At 44.7% G+C, this 14,706-nt stretch overlaps 1 protein-coding gene across 1 annotated transcript in view; it reads right to left on the reverse strand.

Annotated features, from left to right (window-relative positions):
- Positions 1-14,706, reverse strand: part of LOC147663099 (nebulette-like) — a 348,425-nt gene that overhangs the window by 160,110 nt on the left and 173,609 nt on the right. Inside the window, 1 exon segment of the mRNA XM_086950681.1 lies at positions 2,954-3,058. Within this exon segment, the coding sequence (XP_086806807.1) occupies positions 2,954-3,058 (105 nt within the window).

Genomic DNA, 14,706 nt, shown 5'->3' on the forward strand with positions numbered 1-14,706 from the left:
TATTAATTTTGCTATTTTCAAAACCAACACATAAATAAAAAAAGTGTCATTTACAATACCAATCGCTCAAACTTTCCTAATGCAAGACCTATTGCATTTCCAATGCTTGTTGTTGTTTGGTCTTGTGTTAAGTCTGGTAAGGATAACCTATTTTTCTAAACTGGTGTGGTATTCATTTGTAGTATTTTCACTGTATTACTGTATGTGTTCACAAATGCTACACACACTGCCTCTGAGATAAGCCTGTTGGCTTGTGCCAAGCTACCAAGGGGGTGAGCAGGGGTTATCTAGGAGTGTATCCCCTTATCCTGCCTAGAAGCAAGGGTCCCTATTTGGACAAAGGTGCAAACCATTGCCAACTAGAGACCCCCATTTCTAACAAACTCATTTAATGATTTATGGGAACATTACCTCTAAAGTTAGACCTTTAACTATTAAGGGAAGAGTAATCGCACAGGTTAGCTCTTTTCCATATTTGGTAGCCACTTTTGACCAATAACGCAAGTGGAGCCCATGTATGGCTGTTAGAGGCCAGTGATTTAACCAAGCTTGTAATGCCCTCTTTAAGTTTTCTGTAACAATAGAAAACAAACCCAAAGACTCTCTTCTCCAAATCTAAAAACACTGGTTCTGTCAGAAACTGCTTGGGGTCCGCCCCACCTACTCAAGTACCTTTATCCATGATGAACTAGGTCTGGAGTTAGTAGAAGATTTTGTAAAATTTGCCCCACTACTTTTCTGGATCTTTTTTGGTGTATGGACCACACAGCTTTTCATGAGGCAGTAATCCAAGATTGTCTTGATTATGATCTGGGGCTTATAGCAAGAATTTAACAATTGAACAGGAGAACCCCGAATTGTACTATACCCCTCAGTGTATTGTTAAATGCGACCGGAAAAGGATGAAAGAGAAGTATTTTAGCCTAACCATGGAAATGAGGGAAACTACGGGCCAGAAAAATAGATGATGAGAGCTTGTAAGATAATAAAAACAAACCCAGGACTTGAGCCTTATCCTACCTTGATCAAAAAGCTGTGGAAGAGATATTTGCTCACAAGGTTTTGATTGGGCTCATTATGGTGCAGCCTATGTTTCCCTCCTGGACAATATGAATGTAACTCCATTTTAACATGTCCATGTGTTAGAATTACCTTTCATACGTTGGAGCATCTGATACTATTTTGCACGACGTATCACTACCAGCGTAAAAGTTACTTGCTCCCTATTTTGAGGTTATGGGTTTTTTATCCGTATAGGCCTTATCTATGACATTTCCTGATGTTGGGAGATCCACTTTTTATATCAGCTGTTTTGTCCTTTATAAAACGTGCTTTAAATTTTAATGCTGCTATACACATATAAATATTCCAATATGTGTACTTATGTAAGATGTCCCTTTTATTTTAGTTTAGTGTAAAAAAGTACGTATTATTTAATTTTTTTTAAATATTATATTTTTTAGAGCCCTTTTGTTTTATGATGAGTCATGTATTGATAGTGATTTGGCTTGTAATGTTACATTTATTAACACATAATCGAATAAATAAATATTGATGGATGGTCTGATATAAAAAGCAGCAACAGTGCACACACTTGTTCAGCTACCTGTGCATTGAAAAAAAAACTATTTACTGGGGTACGCCATCCAATTGTAGACCAAAACAAACGAAACAACAATTAGCATTGTCAAAGCCAAAACATTTGATTATTAAGTGCAAGCCATACATATGGGTTGCGAGTGCCTGTTATCATATTATTCTGATTCCTAAGAGCGCCTGACAATTGCAATAAATTTTTATTTTTTTATTATCATTGTAATGCATTGTTATAAATATAGATGTATAAGGGAATATATATAGAAACTATTTATAGTGAGGTAGTTAACATGATTTAAACTGTGCCTTTTTATGTACAAAGTGCTAATAAATTGATTTTTGGCCAAATCATTTCAATCAATGTAGTTTTTGATCAATAATTTCCAACTAAACTCTTCCATGCATCGGACGATCCCCGGCCGTCTTACGTCATGGTGGGCATGTGCAGAGGACGACCGGGGGCCATCCGTATTGCACACGCGTCAAATTCCTCACCACTGCGGGGGAATTCCGGCCACAGCGAAGCGGCTAAACATGTTCACCCTTAGCAAACAGAATTTAGGGCCTCATTTCGATGTCAGATGGACCACTGCCGACAGGCAATCGGTGGCGGTCTGTCAGGCATCTAGTGTATTGGCTAGACCACTGGATTACAATTTCGGTGGTCAGAGTGACTTGTTGGGGTGAAAGACTGCCGCCTCTGACAGGATCAAGGAGCCCATCATGGTAGTGGTCGGAGCCTACAATGAGGGTGGTGCTTGTGGAGACACCACCGCAGGGATAAGGATGTCCTTTTCCCTCAACCGTTGCATGGCTGAAAGGGACTTTGTGGGCCCAAAGTAGGGCCATAAACACCCTGTGGGCCACTGGAAGTAATGTGGCCTGGGGTCACATGTGGTACCCCCCAAACATAAATGCACCATGTGCCAGGCACAACATGGTGCCTAGCACACAGTGGATGGGTTTTTGAGAGCTGCCCTTTCCACTGTGGATTGTGCTGCGGTCCTTTTCTAGGGCCACAGCACAAGCCGTAATGGAAAAGAGCAGTTTTCCGACCGCCAGCATGGCGGTCACATTGTGATTGGGCTGGTGGGACTGCCGAAGTATAGTGGACCGGACACCTGCCCGAGGCAATAGCGGTTGGATGCTTGCCCACCCGCCACAGTAATGAGGGCCTTAGGCTCTATTTTTCAATTGCAAAGGAAATTATACATGCTGATAGAGAACATGCGTTGTCAAGTTTAAATACTGAAAACTGTATGGTATTGTGTTTTTGTTAAAACAATAAAGCACTTGATCATCATATGTGAAGCATCACTGAAACGTTTTGTCATGCTTAGGAATTTTTGTTACTTACAGCACTAATGTTTCTCTGACAGTTTTTTACTCTATGTATTTCAGGAGTATCTGCAACCGTAGAGAAGCTAGAGAGCATCTTTCCAGCTTTGTCTTTATATTTATTCTGAAAAAAATAGAAACACTACCAATTAGGCTATACATTTTGCTGTCATTTAATGATATATGCTTGCATCACTAATTTTATTCAACCAAGTCATAAGTGAATCTAAATTCTGAACAAAATACATTTGATTAAACTGGAACTTACTTGTGACTTCTTGTACCAGGCTTACACCCAACTAGTGAACCGCTATCACCAGATAGATAACAGAAAACTATATATAGGATCAAAAACACTCTACGCTCTGATTACAAGTTTGCTGTTTTTTATTTTGGAGGGGTGGGGTGGATAATATTGCAGGGCCAAAATCCAGATTTAATAGCCACATTTCCTTGCGATTTTTCACCACTGATATGCTGGGCACTTTCCACTGATATAATGGGTACCATCCATCTCTGAGCAGGCAGAAAGCTTCAGTGGGAGAGCCAATGGGCGTTAGGTCTAGGGTGAGTCTGCTCCTTGTTGCTGTTGCAGCTAGGTACTGGGCAGGGGTCAGGCGGTATTCCTGCCTGCAGCCTCTGCATCTTGTAAGAGGGCCAAGTGTCTTCAGGCCCAGACACTTTGGGTCCAGAGTTTTCATACCTAGCAACTCCATGCAGGAAGGCACTCAAGAGTTGCAGGTGGGAGAACTATATTGAGAGTTACTGCTTTGTTTGAAATTCTTTCACTTGTAAATAAGGGCTAAGGGAGTAATCCGCTAAGGTTTGAATGGGCACTCATGTGGCAGAAAGCGACACAAAGCACACCATTGATTTATCTTCATTATAAAAGGCAGCAGGCAAAGGACATACGAACACTGTCCTACAGAATGGAAATCACCAGTTCAGTCTTTCAAGCCTGCTCTGTAGGCACTGGTTCAGTTGTAACTACTGTCCCTTTAAATCTGTTCAGGCCACCGAAGTGGAGTAAATAGGCCCTGGTACCGCAAGGGGTTAAGCCTCCAGTGTTGATGTGCCTCCACCAGGCTTTTAACAAGAGTGGGGCCTGTGTCAATGGCAATTTCCCCCGTCGGGTTTATAGTGAGGGCGCGGGCAATGACAGTACCAATATGCCCCCCATGCCCTTCAAGGTGGAGTCACACCATTCCTTGGCCCAAACACAGTCTCAAGCAGGCCCGCGACTCAATTGCTGCAGCTCCCCAACACTCCCTTACCCCGCCGAGCCTATTTCAATAGCGCAGCAGCCGGACTTGACGCTGATGGTTACCTGGGGTAGGCACGCTGGCTCGGGGCTTCCTTGGGGTCAGAGCTTCCTCTCGTCTCAGCGTCAGCAGGTCATGGGGATGGAGCGGGAAGCCTTACACTCCTGAGTCCTGGGGCCTCAGCGCAGCTTCCCAGGTGATGCTCCTTGTTGCACCAATCCCGGTGCAGCTCCCGATAGGGCGCTCCCTCGTTGCGGGGCAACCCTTGCCGCCAGCACCAATCCCAGCGCTGCCCTCCCGATGACGTGCCTGGGATTCCTCACACATTCCTGCTGCATGCTCGCGGCTGGCGGCAGTGTTCACAGGAGAAAACAGCGCGTCCCTTGGCATCACGCATTGGACTTCAGCACCTTAAGTGCCCGGGCCGGCAGCCATGACTCTGGGGGGGAATAACGCTACTCTGCCACAGCGCCTCAGTCATGGCGCATAGCGCTACTTTAGCACCTCTCTCCTCAGCGCAGTCCCTGCAGCGCTTTACAACACAATCAGGGCACAGGTTGAGGCACTTTTCCCCACGGGCCCTCTGCAGTGATTTTAGGGTGGAACAGCGCTCTTCTTCCCACGCTATAGATTGCTCCACAGCGTTACGTAGCACAGTTCGGTCATGGGCAGCGACGGTGACTTTGGGGGTGCTAGATAACGTGATTCCACGCCCAGTGCTGCAGAGGCAGTTTTTAGAAGGGGAAACAACGTTGTTGTCCTTATGAGTTCCCCACGAAGCAGTTCTGAAAGCAAACATCTCACAGGAGCAACTTACATAGAAGGAACGTTGAGATCTTGCTGAATTCTGCAGAGGTAGTTTTTAAAAAGTTTGTTGTCTCAAAGAGTCAGTTTATAGGAATTTTGTGGAGACACTCTGGGGATGTTTCTTTAGGTCTCCCTAGCAGGGCAGGATCAGCAGGCAGTAGGGCACCTCAGCAGGTAGGGGCAGCAGTTCTTGGGAGCAGTCAGCCTCCTCACAGGTGGCAATCCTCCTGGCGCAGCAGTCCTTCCTCCAGCAGAGATTCCCCGTAGTCCAGCAGTGTAACAAAGAAGTGAGGCCAGGACCCACCCTTATATATCTTTCAGTCTAGGGACTAGAAAGTGGTAGAAGTCTCTGGAAGGGTCTGGGGGCAGGGGCTTCTGGAAGAGTCCAGGGAGTTCTGGGATATTCCCTGCCTTCCCTGACCTAGCTGTCAACGTGACGAGAGACAGGCCGTTAAGGCTACAGTGGGCAGCCCCTCACAGCCCATCCAAGGGGAGAAGGTGTGAATCACCACTCCCAACTCCCAACCCAGGCAGCTATCAGTATGCAGAGGGGAGGGGGGAGTTTGCAGTGCCCAATCTAAGTGTAGGCAGGAAAAGGTCCACTTTTTAAAAGTGGGATCCCTAGCGTAGTAGTGCCCAAACCCCATATATCACTGGAAAGCGTTCCCCGCCCGAGTCCAACAATACCAAACATGACAGGCTTTTTAGGTCCCTGTCAGAAATTATCCCATAAGGGGGGTTCCCAATGGTAGCCTATGGAGAGTTAAGCAAATTTGGCGCCAGATCCATAGAGCTGTTCTTTGGTCACAAGGTTCTTAGATTTGCAATTTGCAACCAAAAAATCAGCTTTTAGAAATGTACTACATAGTTTTTGTTAGTTGGTAACTTTTTACCGACATCTAAAATTGGTTCAGAAATGCATAAGGAATGGCTATTTCGAAGGGGGTGTCCCCTCCAAATAATGATTCCCATTCATAGGTATCAATGGCTTAGGACTGAAATAGCAGTTGCAAACCATTGACCACAGTTTGGGGTGGTAACTGATCCTCAAATGGAAAGAGTCCCTACCGCTTGTGAATGTTAAAAGAAATTTGTTTGGGAGTAGGCAATGGCCCATAAGCCCACTGCAAATTCTTAAACAAACCACAAAAAAAGTAAAGTTTTCTTTTTAAATGCAGCCTGGTTTCTTTTAAGGAAAAGGGGCTGCATTTAAAAACTGTTTTACTTTATTGAAAGGCAAACAAAGACATGGTGGTCTGCAGGCCATTATCCCTGTGAATCATAGTGATTGGAAATTAAGGACCTGCCTCATTAATATTCATATGGTAGGTAGGATTGAAACCCACTTTGATTTGGAATTTCAAGAACCGGCCCATTAGTACATAGGTGAGTTCTTAAAAGTCTTCACTGGTCTCAAAGTTGACCAGTATTTTGCAAACACTAAATAGTCCATCTTATCCTAAAACCTTATAACCATTTCTCTAAGAATAAAAAAAAGATATTGTTCACTTATATTCTCCTATCAAGTACTGACATGTTCATGCATGTCAGTACTTGATATGTAGTAATAAGCTAGAAACATCCAAGTTCATCATAAAGCAGTGAAACAAGAAATAAGATATAGTGGTCATGTTTATGGTGAGCAGTCATCTGATTGCCTGGTTTTATTTTAATTAGCATATTTTCCAATTTTGGTGGTGGACTGTGTGCAGTAAACGAATATAATTAACCTGTAGAAAAGCATTGGACAGATATTTACTTTTTCTGATCAGTTGAAATATGTAGTGGAAATGTTTGGTGAGCATGTATCTCAGAGCAAGACATAATGTTCAAAATCTAGTGCAGATAGTGTGCTTCCTTTTAACATCATGTGCATGAATAGATGCAAGATTTTGAGATGTGAAAGCATTTCAACTCAGAGCAGTGGGAGTCCGGGTCACGGTGGAGGGCAGAATTGAGACTTTGGCTAATTTAAGGGTTTCTTACATTAAGGTACTTGGAATTACTACTGAGGTGAACACAGAGACATTGGCAGTCAGACTAGTGACATTAATTCAGGTGCTGTGCATTCAACCTGCTGAGAATATTGATAGTTAAATGAAAGCTCTCCTCTAGTTTGAATCCCTCAAAAAAGTAACTGGCAACACAGTGATGGTGGTGGTTAAGTCAGTTGAGGGGATGAATTACATTCTGAGGGTAGGCATAAAACAGAAGGTTGCATCTGCAGGAGCTTCTCACTAGCCTAAATGTATAGACTCTAATTTGTATCTGAATACCAATCCATAGTAAAACACGATAGCCATTGTAGTACTGTCTGCGAATTCTAATTGATCACTATCACAACTTAAATTTGTTTCTCAGTGTTTGTGTTACAATTTGTAAAGCAAAAAATGGATTTAGAGGTTGTGCGGATCTCCATGCTTAGGATGGTTCTGAAATTTAGCTGTAAGATATTTTGCAATTCATTTGTGATAGTGTCACTGTATCATATGATATCAGTTCAAGGAGTAAAGATTTTCCCAATGACACGGTCAGAGTTTTGGGGATACTGGATAGTCACCCCATAATAACTCAGCACAAAAAATGATTTTTTGAGCTGTCAATCCTGATAGCTAGCAGGTAAACTATCCGTGTGCCAGCTATCTGCAGGACGAGGGAGATGACCTCCACTTCCCAAAGTGTGGCTCAGGAGCATATCTTTTCACACCCACGGACAAGGTGGTGATGGACTTATTCCTTTGCCATGTTGCAGGGAGCCTACTGGGTTATGGGAATAGGGAAAGGTAGAAGGTAGGAGGTACTACAAAAATTAAACCAACCTTGTACAGGATGTCTTGCCAGGCAGATTCCTAGCTCATCTGTTCGTGAAGTTTGAGCTTTTCTGCATTCCTCATCCACCCTATGATGAGAAGCTGGGAGGATTTCATGGTTATCTACATCAGAATCTTTGGACTTTGGATGGCTAATGACAGCAATGAAAACAGCAGATGTAGAAATGACCAGTGGAGACAAAGAAACCAGCCTCATGCCAATCAGTCAAGGTGCATCTTTAGAATTAAAAATTGTAATCACTCAAATTGGATAAATATTTGCTGCGTCTGTAGAAATTTAAATTGTTCAGATAATAGACTCTGTGTCCAGCCTCAGCATTCATCTTAGAAATTGGGGATTATGTGACACCACAAAAACCATAAATTAAGTGGGATACGTTTGGAAAGAGGATATAAAGGTTGGGCTGTCCTTGTAATTTCTGTGACAACATTCTCCTTCGTGCAGACAGCATTTTAATGCACGTCTTTGTAACACTTACAGAAGGTGTAGTGGAGGTACCAACTTTTCAAATGGTAAATGTTCAGTGGTTTGCAAGCAGTATTGTGATCACTGTATCACAAAAAGCAGACAACCCATGCTATTTACTATATAATAAAATCAGATGGGTGCATGTTACCAAAGGCCTGGAAATTATGTACATAAAGGTGTTTGGGCATATTCCCTGACTAGAGCAACAACACCTCGACTCCACATATGCTGCCAAACAGCCAGAACCTAGAGTTGGGGATTAAAGAGATGCCCCAATGGAACTAGGTGAAGGACGATTCGTTTTGTATCCCTGAGTACAGCTCAAGTATTGGATGAATTTTGCAAACAGCATGTCGGCTGAATATAAATGTCCTGACTCTTCTACTGGAGTTTGCTACCCCATATAGTTTCCAAAAAGAGTGCAGCAGACTACAAGCACCTTCTAAAGAAAAGTCTGAGGCTTTGCCTGCACAGCCGTGCTCTTCCATGACGGTGGATGATGCATGGTCTAAAAAAAAAAGAACATAAACATTAAGTGAAACAGATTGAGAAAAGACTGAGAAATAAAGGCACCATGTGCAAAGTCTGTTTGCAACTGTAAATGCTGCAGTTCTCAAAATTACACAGTTTGATACCACAAAAAGCTTTTTACAATGCACTAAAGCCCTTTCATGACTGATTTACAAAGGCTTCCCGCTTGGAATCATGTTTGACAGCCTCGCAGGGATCATGCAGTGGTTCAGAGGTAGACTTCATACTTCATCCAATGTGCTCCCAAATGGGAAACCTTTAGTCTTTAAATGCAGCACCTTCCCCTTTAAGGGAAGTGGGCTGCTTTAAAAAATATTCTTCACATTTAGGAAACCAAACGTATAGATTGTGGTCTTCTGGTTCTTGGAGATCAGCCCCCTTACATTTACAGCACATCCTGGGTAGATGGCAAATTGTGAGCTGGCTAATTGATATACTTTAGCCAGGTTGTGTTGTGGCCACTGCAATTGGACACTTTGGGATGTGACTTGTAAGTGTATAGGTTGTACTAGAAATTGCACCTTCTTTCTGAAGCCAGTTGGTGTGTAAGCCGAATATCCCTGGTTTGTGAATGGATCTTTTACTCGAGGCACTAAAAACTGCAATCCCCAAGCCCTGTACTGCAGACAAAGGAATGTATAGTATAAATATAGGTGCTGTGACCAAATGATGTGGTGCTGTTTCTGGACTTGCTGGCAGCTTTTTGCTGCTGGGCGCCTAAGAGGAGCCACCACAGGGGCTTGCCTCCCTGCTGGAGAGCCCTCCCTGCCCGCCGAAGGTGATGCACCTATTCAACGAGCTTCTGAGCGAGCAACTATACCTGCTTTTCACCAATATAATTAAAACCAATTCCCCGCACCTTGGAAAACAGCTTCAGTACTACCCCTCCTTAAGAAATCCAATTTAGATCCCCAAGAACCAGGTAGTTACAGACCTATTGCGAGGATACCTTTTGCCTCAAAAGTATTAGAGAATCTTCTGAATAGACAGTTGTGGCAATTTCTGACAGAAGCAAATGTCTTGGATTACTCGCAATTTGGTTTCCGTGAAGGGCACGGAACTGAGACCGCTTTGCTGACGAGGAGCTTAGGAGTGTTCTGGATGCCGGGGGAAGGCCGCCCTGGTTTTGTTAGATCTCTCGGCGGCCTTTGACACGGTAAACCATGACACTCTAATTAACCGGCTCAAGGAGGATGGACTTCACAGGTCAGCTCAGGCCCTGCTAGTATCCTTTTTATCCAACAGGTCCTTTACGGTGGAACTGGAAGAACCCAAATCCAAAGCCTTTACATCTCCTTGTGGGGTACCCCAGGGGTCTTCACTAAGCCTCACTCTTTTCAACCTTTATGTGGCACCCTTGGCGGCTATTATTAGGAACTGCGGCTTTCTCCCAGTTTCATAAGTAGATGACACGCAAATAGTGGTCTCCATCTCTAACAACACACAAGAGGCAGCGACCAGGTTCAAATACTGCATGGAACAGATCACTTACTGGATGCAGACTAATTGTCTCAAGCTTAATGGCACTCAAAAAATAATGGAGCTTAGAGGGAATACGGAAAGGGTCGCCCTCCACTCACAGTCAATAATATACAATGAGACCCAATCCAACTGGCGAGCAAATCTATCAGTGACATATGGGGGGTCAAATATATCCCACTCCCCACTAATCTCTTATCCACATAATAATGAGATAATGCACTGTGCTCTGCCTTGTTAAAAATATCTGTTCTCCACAACAACAAAACAGAGCGAAGATCTCAGAGTGACCTCACTCTTAGTTGTTCACAACCGTCCACAACACACATTGGACATTACTCTAAATAGAGGAAAAAATGTGCGAGAAGCAAGTGACCCCTCACGGAAACACCACCAAGCGGAGTAACTGGTATGCAAGTCGCCAGTTGGATTGGGTCTCATTGTATATTATCAAGCTTAATGGCGACAAAAGTGAAGTGAAGCTGTTAGGCTCAGACATGCATTCTTGGTCCCAGGACTGGTGGCCAGATAATCTAGGGCAATGTCCTTCGCCAGTACCCAAGGTAAAAAACCTAGGCATACTCCTAGATAACAAACTGTCCTATGAAGCACAAACCAACAAGCTATCATCATCGATATGGTTCATCCTGAAGATGATTAGGAAGTTGTTACCTTTCATTCCGCTGACATCATGCAACACAGTAGTAACCATGCTGGCATTATCAAGACTAGACTGCTGCAATGCGCTTTATGCAGGGATGCAGTCTCAACACCTCATGAAACTCCAACGTTTACAAAATGCTGCAGCACGATTGGTGCTGAACATACCCAAACATGAGTCCATAGCCCATGGGTGGAGAGTTCTGCATTGGTTACGTATGAAAAACAGAATAAAATGTAAATCCTTGTGTCTGGCATGTAAAGCCCTGCATGGGGTAGGCCCACAGTCGTTACAAATCCACTTGGTAAGGTACCAGCCGAACAGGTCCTTGAGATCCAGTGACCTCAATCGAATACAGGTCCCCAGATATAAACAACTCAGATGGGGAGGGAGAAGCTTCCTGCTGTATGCAGCGAAGGCGTGGAACCAACTTGCAATTTCAATCAAGAACTGCCCCTCTCTACTTTCCTTTCGTAAAGAGATAAAAACATGGTTATTCTGTTTGGGATAGTCGTGTTCCAGTTTGAGCAGTTCGGTCTAGTATTCTATTTAGCGCTAAAAGGCCCATGGGCATTCGCTGCGCTTTACAAATCCATAATCAAATCAAAAATCAAAACCTGTATGCTGGTCTCCCTGGGCCCAACTGTGCCCCATGGACCTAGGGAGTTTGGATGCCTCGAGTTCCTCGTGAGCGCTATACGTTTGTGGCCCTGAAAGAGTGTGTAGGCCCTGCAGCGCTGATCTGCAACTTGTTTGGAGGGAATCCTGACGTGGTGACCCCCCCATTGATGCCAGGAGAGAGGGTGCCCACCCTGCATTGTGCCTGCCAAGAGGTAGGCTCCCCCACTTTATTAATATTTAAATTGCGGAAGCCCACCTCGTATTTGGTGCTGACCTAGCGGGTGCTCATCCCGCATTGTTTTGCTTGGCGGGATCCTACCCCACCTTTTGAGTGTTCCAAGCCGTGGGTGCCTACCCCACATTATGTTGCCTTTTAACGGGTGCCCACCCTGCATTGTACCGCCAGGAGAGGAGAGACGCCACACATCGGGTGCCACAGGTAAGCCAGGCGGCCTTCATGCCTGACTGTGGGCGGGGCCTGTTTGCATCTCGGATCCGGAGCCTCTAGGGCTTCATTCCCATCCCTTTCCCCGCTGCAGAGTGGAGCGCAAGAGGAAAGCGAGGATGCAAAGGGGAGGAGCACCAGAGGAGGAGCTCCCGGGCAGCCCCGGTGAGTGGGGCTTCTCAGTTGCCCATTGTGTGTGCCGATCGAGGCACAGGGCCAGTTCCATTTTCTGAGCGGACCCGCAGGAGAGCGGGCCTCTCCTACGATTGGGGACCATTTGTTTTACAAAGTCCCGGAGTGGTGCTTGGGGGCAGTTATCTTTAAAGAGCACAAGAGAAGGGCTTCATGATTGGCACATTGTCAGTGCCCATTTTCTGAGCGGACCCGTAGGTGAGCGGACCACTCCTACGATTGGGGGCATTTTGTTGTAGAGTGCCTGAGTGGGACAGGAGACTGGCACAGTCGTGCCAGGGCCTCTTTATTTAATTCACAGCTGCGCCGCACCAGCGTGGGCAGCTGCACCTTTGGAAGTATTATTTTAGAGTCCCAGTGAGGACCCACCCAGAGGGCACAGTGAGTGTCAGTGCCCACGTTTTACTGCACAGCGATTAGTGGAAGCTGCAATGTTTAGGCCAGCGCAATTGCACACTTTTGGATTCTGCTGCATTGGCAGCTTGCCCTGACATTATGGACATAGGGCATTTGAGCCCTCTGAGAAGGCCAGTTGGCCAGGGGGACAGTGTGAAGTTGGTAGAGCGCCAGGCCGTAATGTGATTTATGTGCTAACATGCTAGATGTGTTTTATGCACCATGATTTGAGTCTCTGATGTTTATGTTTAGGAGGTTATTCCCTAAACTGAGGTTTATGCGTGTGAGGTTATTCTCTACTGTGATTCATGCCTCTAATATGTGATTTATGCTTATGAGGTTATTGCATGCTGTGTTTATGCTTATGCTGGTGAGGATAATATGATCTAATGTGTTTAGGCTTATGACGTTGGCACAGAATATATTTTACGCTTAATGTGATGCTGATTGCATATTATGATTTATGTTGTGGGGTATACTGCTGAGTACAGTGTTTTACCAGTAGTTACTGGTTGTTTTCTCCGTTTACTATTTTTACCTCATGAAGGTACTGACAGTGGCCCAATTGGCCCTGTCATGTGTATATAAACGCCTGTAAATATTTCCTAGTGCCAGTTGACACAGTGTTTATTGTGTGATTAATACTCTAATGTGTTTATGATAATACAAAGGCTATCTTTATATATAACCTTGTGTGGGGTCCCTTTTGTGGTGTGCATAGTGTGTTGCTGCTGTGTGTGTTGCGCAAATGCTTTACACATTGCCTCTGGGATAAGCCTGACTGCTCGGGCCAAACTATCAAGGGGGCGAGCAGGGGTTATCTTCATTGTGTAACTCCCTTGCCCTGACTAGAGTGGTGTTTTCTGCCTGGCTTAGGTGCAAGCCATAGCCACCCTGAAATCCCATTTCTAACAAAAGCAATTCCTTTTTCAGGCCTCTTCTGAAACACATGTAATTTGTCTCTGCCATCAGACCTGGGATTAGAGCATTTCACAGCTTAAGGTGCTGGAAATCCAGCAATCCTTCATTTTTCACCCTCTTCAAGTTTTAACAGATAATCATATTTAGCACAGTCAAGTTCAGATTTCTCTTGTTAGAGTATTTGGTGCATGTTTTAGTGGGCATCTTGTTCAACCAATCAGTCAGTCAATAGTTTATTTTAGAGTTCATTATAACCAATACAATATAAGACATGTTTGAGTTAAACAATCATACTTCGGTCTTGAACCTTTGAACCTACAGAAAAGCTGTTGATTGTTGATCAGTGTGAATTAAGTGCAGATCATCAGAAGATATAGGGAATGATTTACAGTCTGATGGAGAGGGTACTCTGTATTAACTGTGATGTCGTACCATCTCTGCCAAACTGAAGGTCTGCCCACCTTACTTACAGTGGGGCGGTTCTTCAGTAAGGTGATGGCAGAGACTATTCCAGCTCTGCCGCAGAAATACTCCTCCAATGGCCAAATAGAGTAAGGGCCGGAGGAAGAGAAGAAGGACTTCTGTGCTGCTTAGCTGCACGAATGACTCCCAAACTGGTGTCCTTCTGTGCAGCCGTACTGCCCATCTGCCCTCCTGCGTTAGTGATAAGAAGTGGACCTGAATCCTGATCCCAGGACCACCAGCCTTACTCGAAGCGTTAGTTGGCTGGCTTCCTGATCAGAGCCTCAGGAACAGAACAGGCTCCAACAACCTTGTACACAGCACCAGGACTATGCCAACCTTGAGTCCTGTCATCCCGAGTGGTGCCACCCCAGACCTGGACTTTTGGAAGTGGGCCTGAAGGCGCTCTGCTATCCCAAGCTTTGTTCCCAGCAGAACCGACATAGCGCAATGCATCACCTCCGAAAACTTTGCATCAGAACTGCAGCCTGGTGCATCTCCTCGCCAAATTATGCATCTGGACTGCTGCACGAAATATCAGTGATGCAGGACTTAGCATCGCAATCTGCAGCCTCCTCAGAACTGCCACTGCAAGAGGCATACTTAATGCAGGTCTCACATTGCAAGTCCTTGTCGAAAGCATCCTCAATGACTAATCAAGACTCTACAATGCAAGACCTGCAACTTCTTTGGAA

Source organism: Lissotriton vulgaris, unplaced genomic scaffold, assembly GCF_964263255.1.
Source record: "Lissotriton vulgaris unplaced genomic scaffold, aLisVul1.2 SCAFFOLD_926, whole genome shotgun sequence".
Classification (NCBI taxonomy): Eukaryota; Metazoa; Chordata; class Amphibia; order Caudata; family Salamandridae; genus Lissotriton; species Lissotriton vulgaris.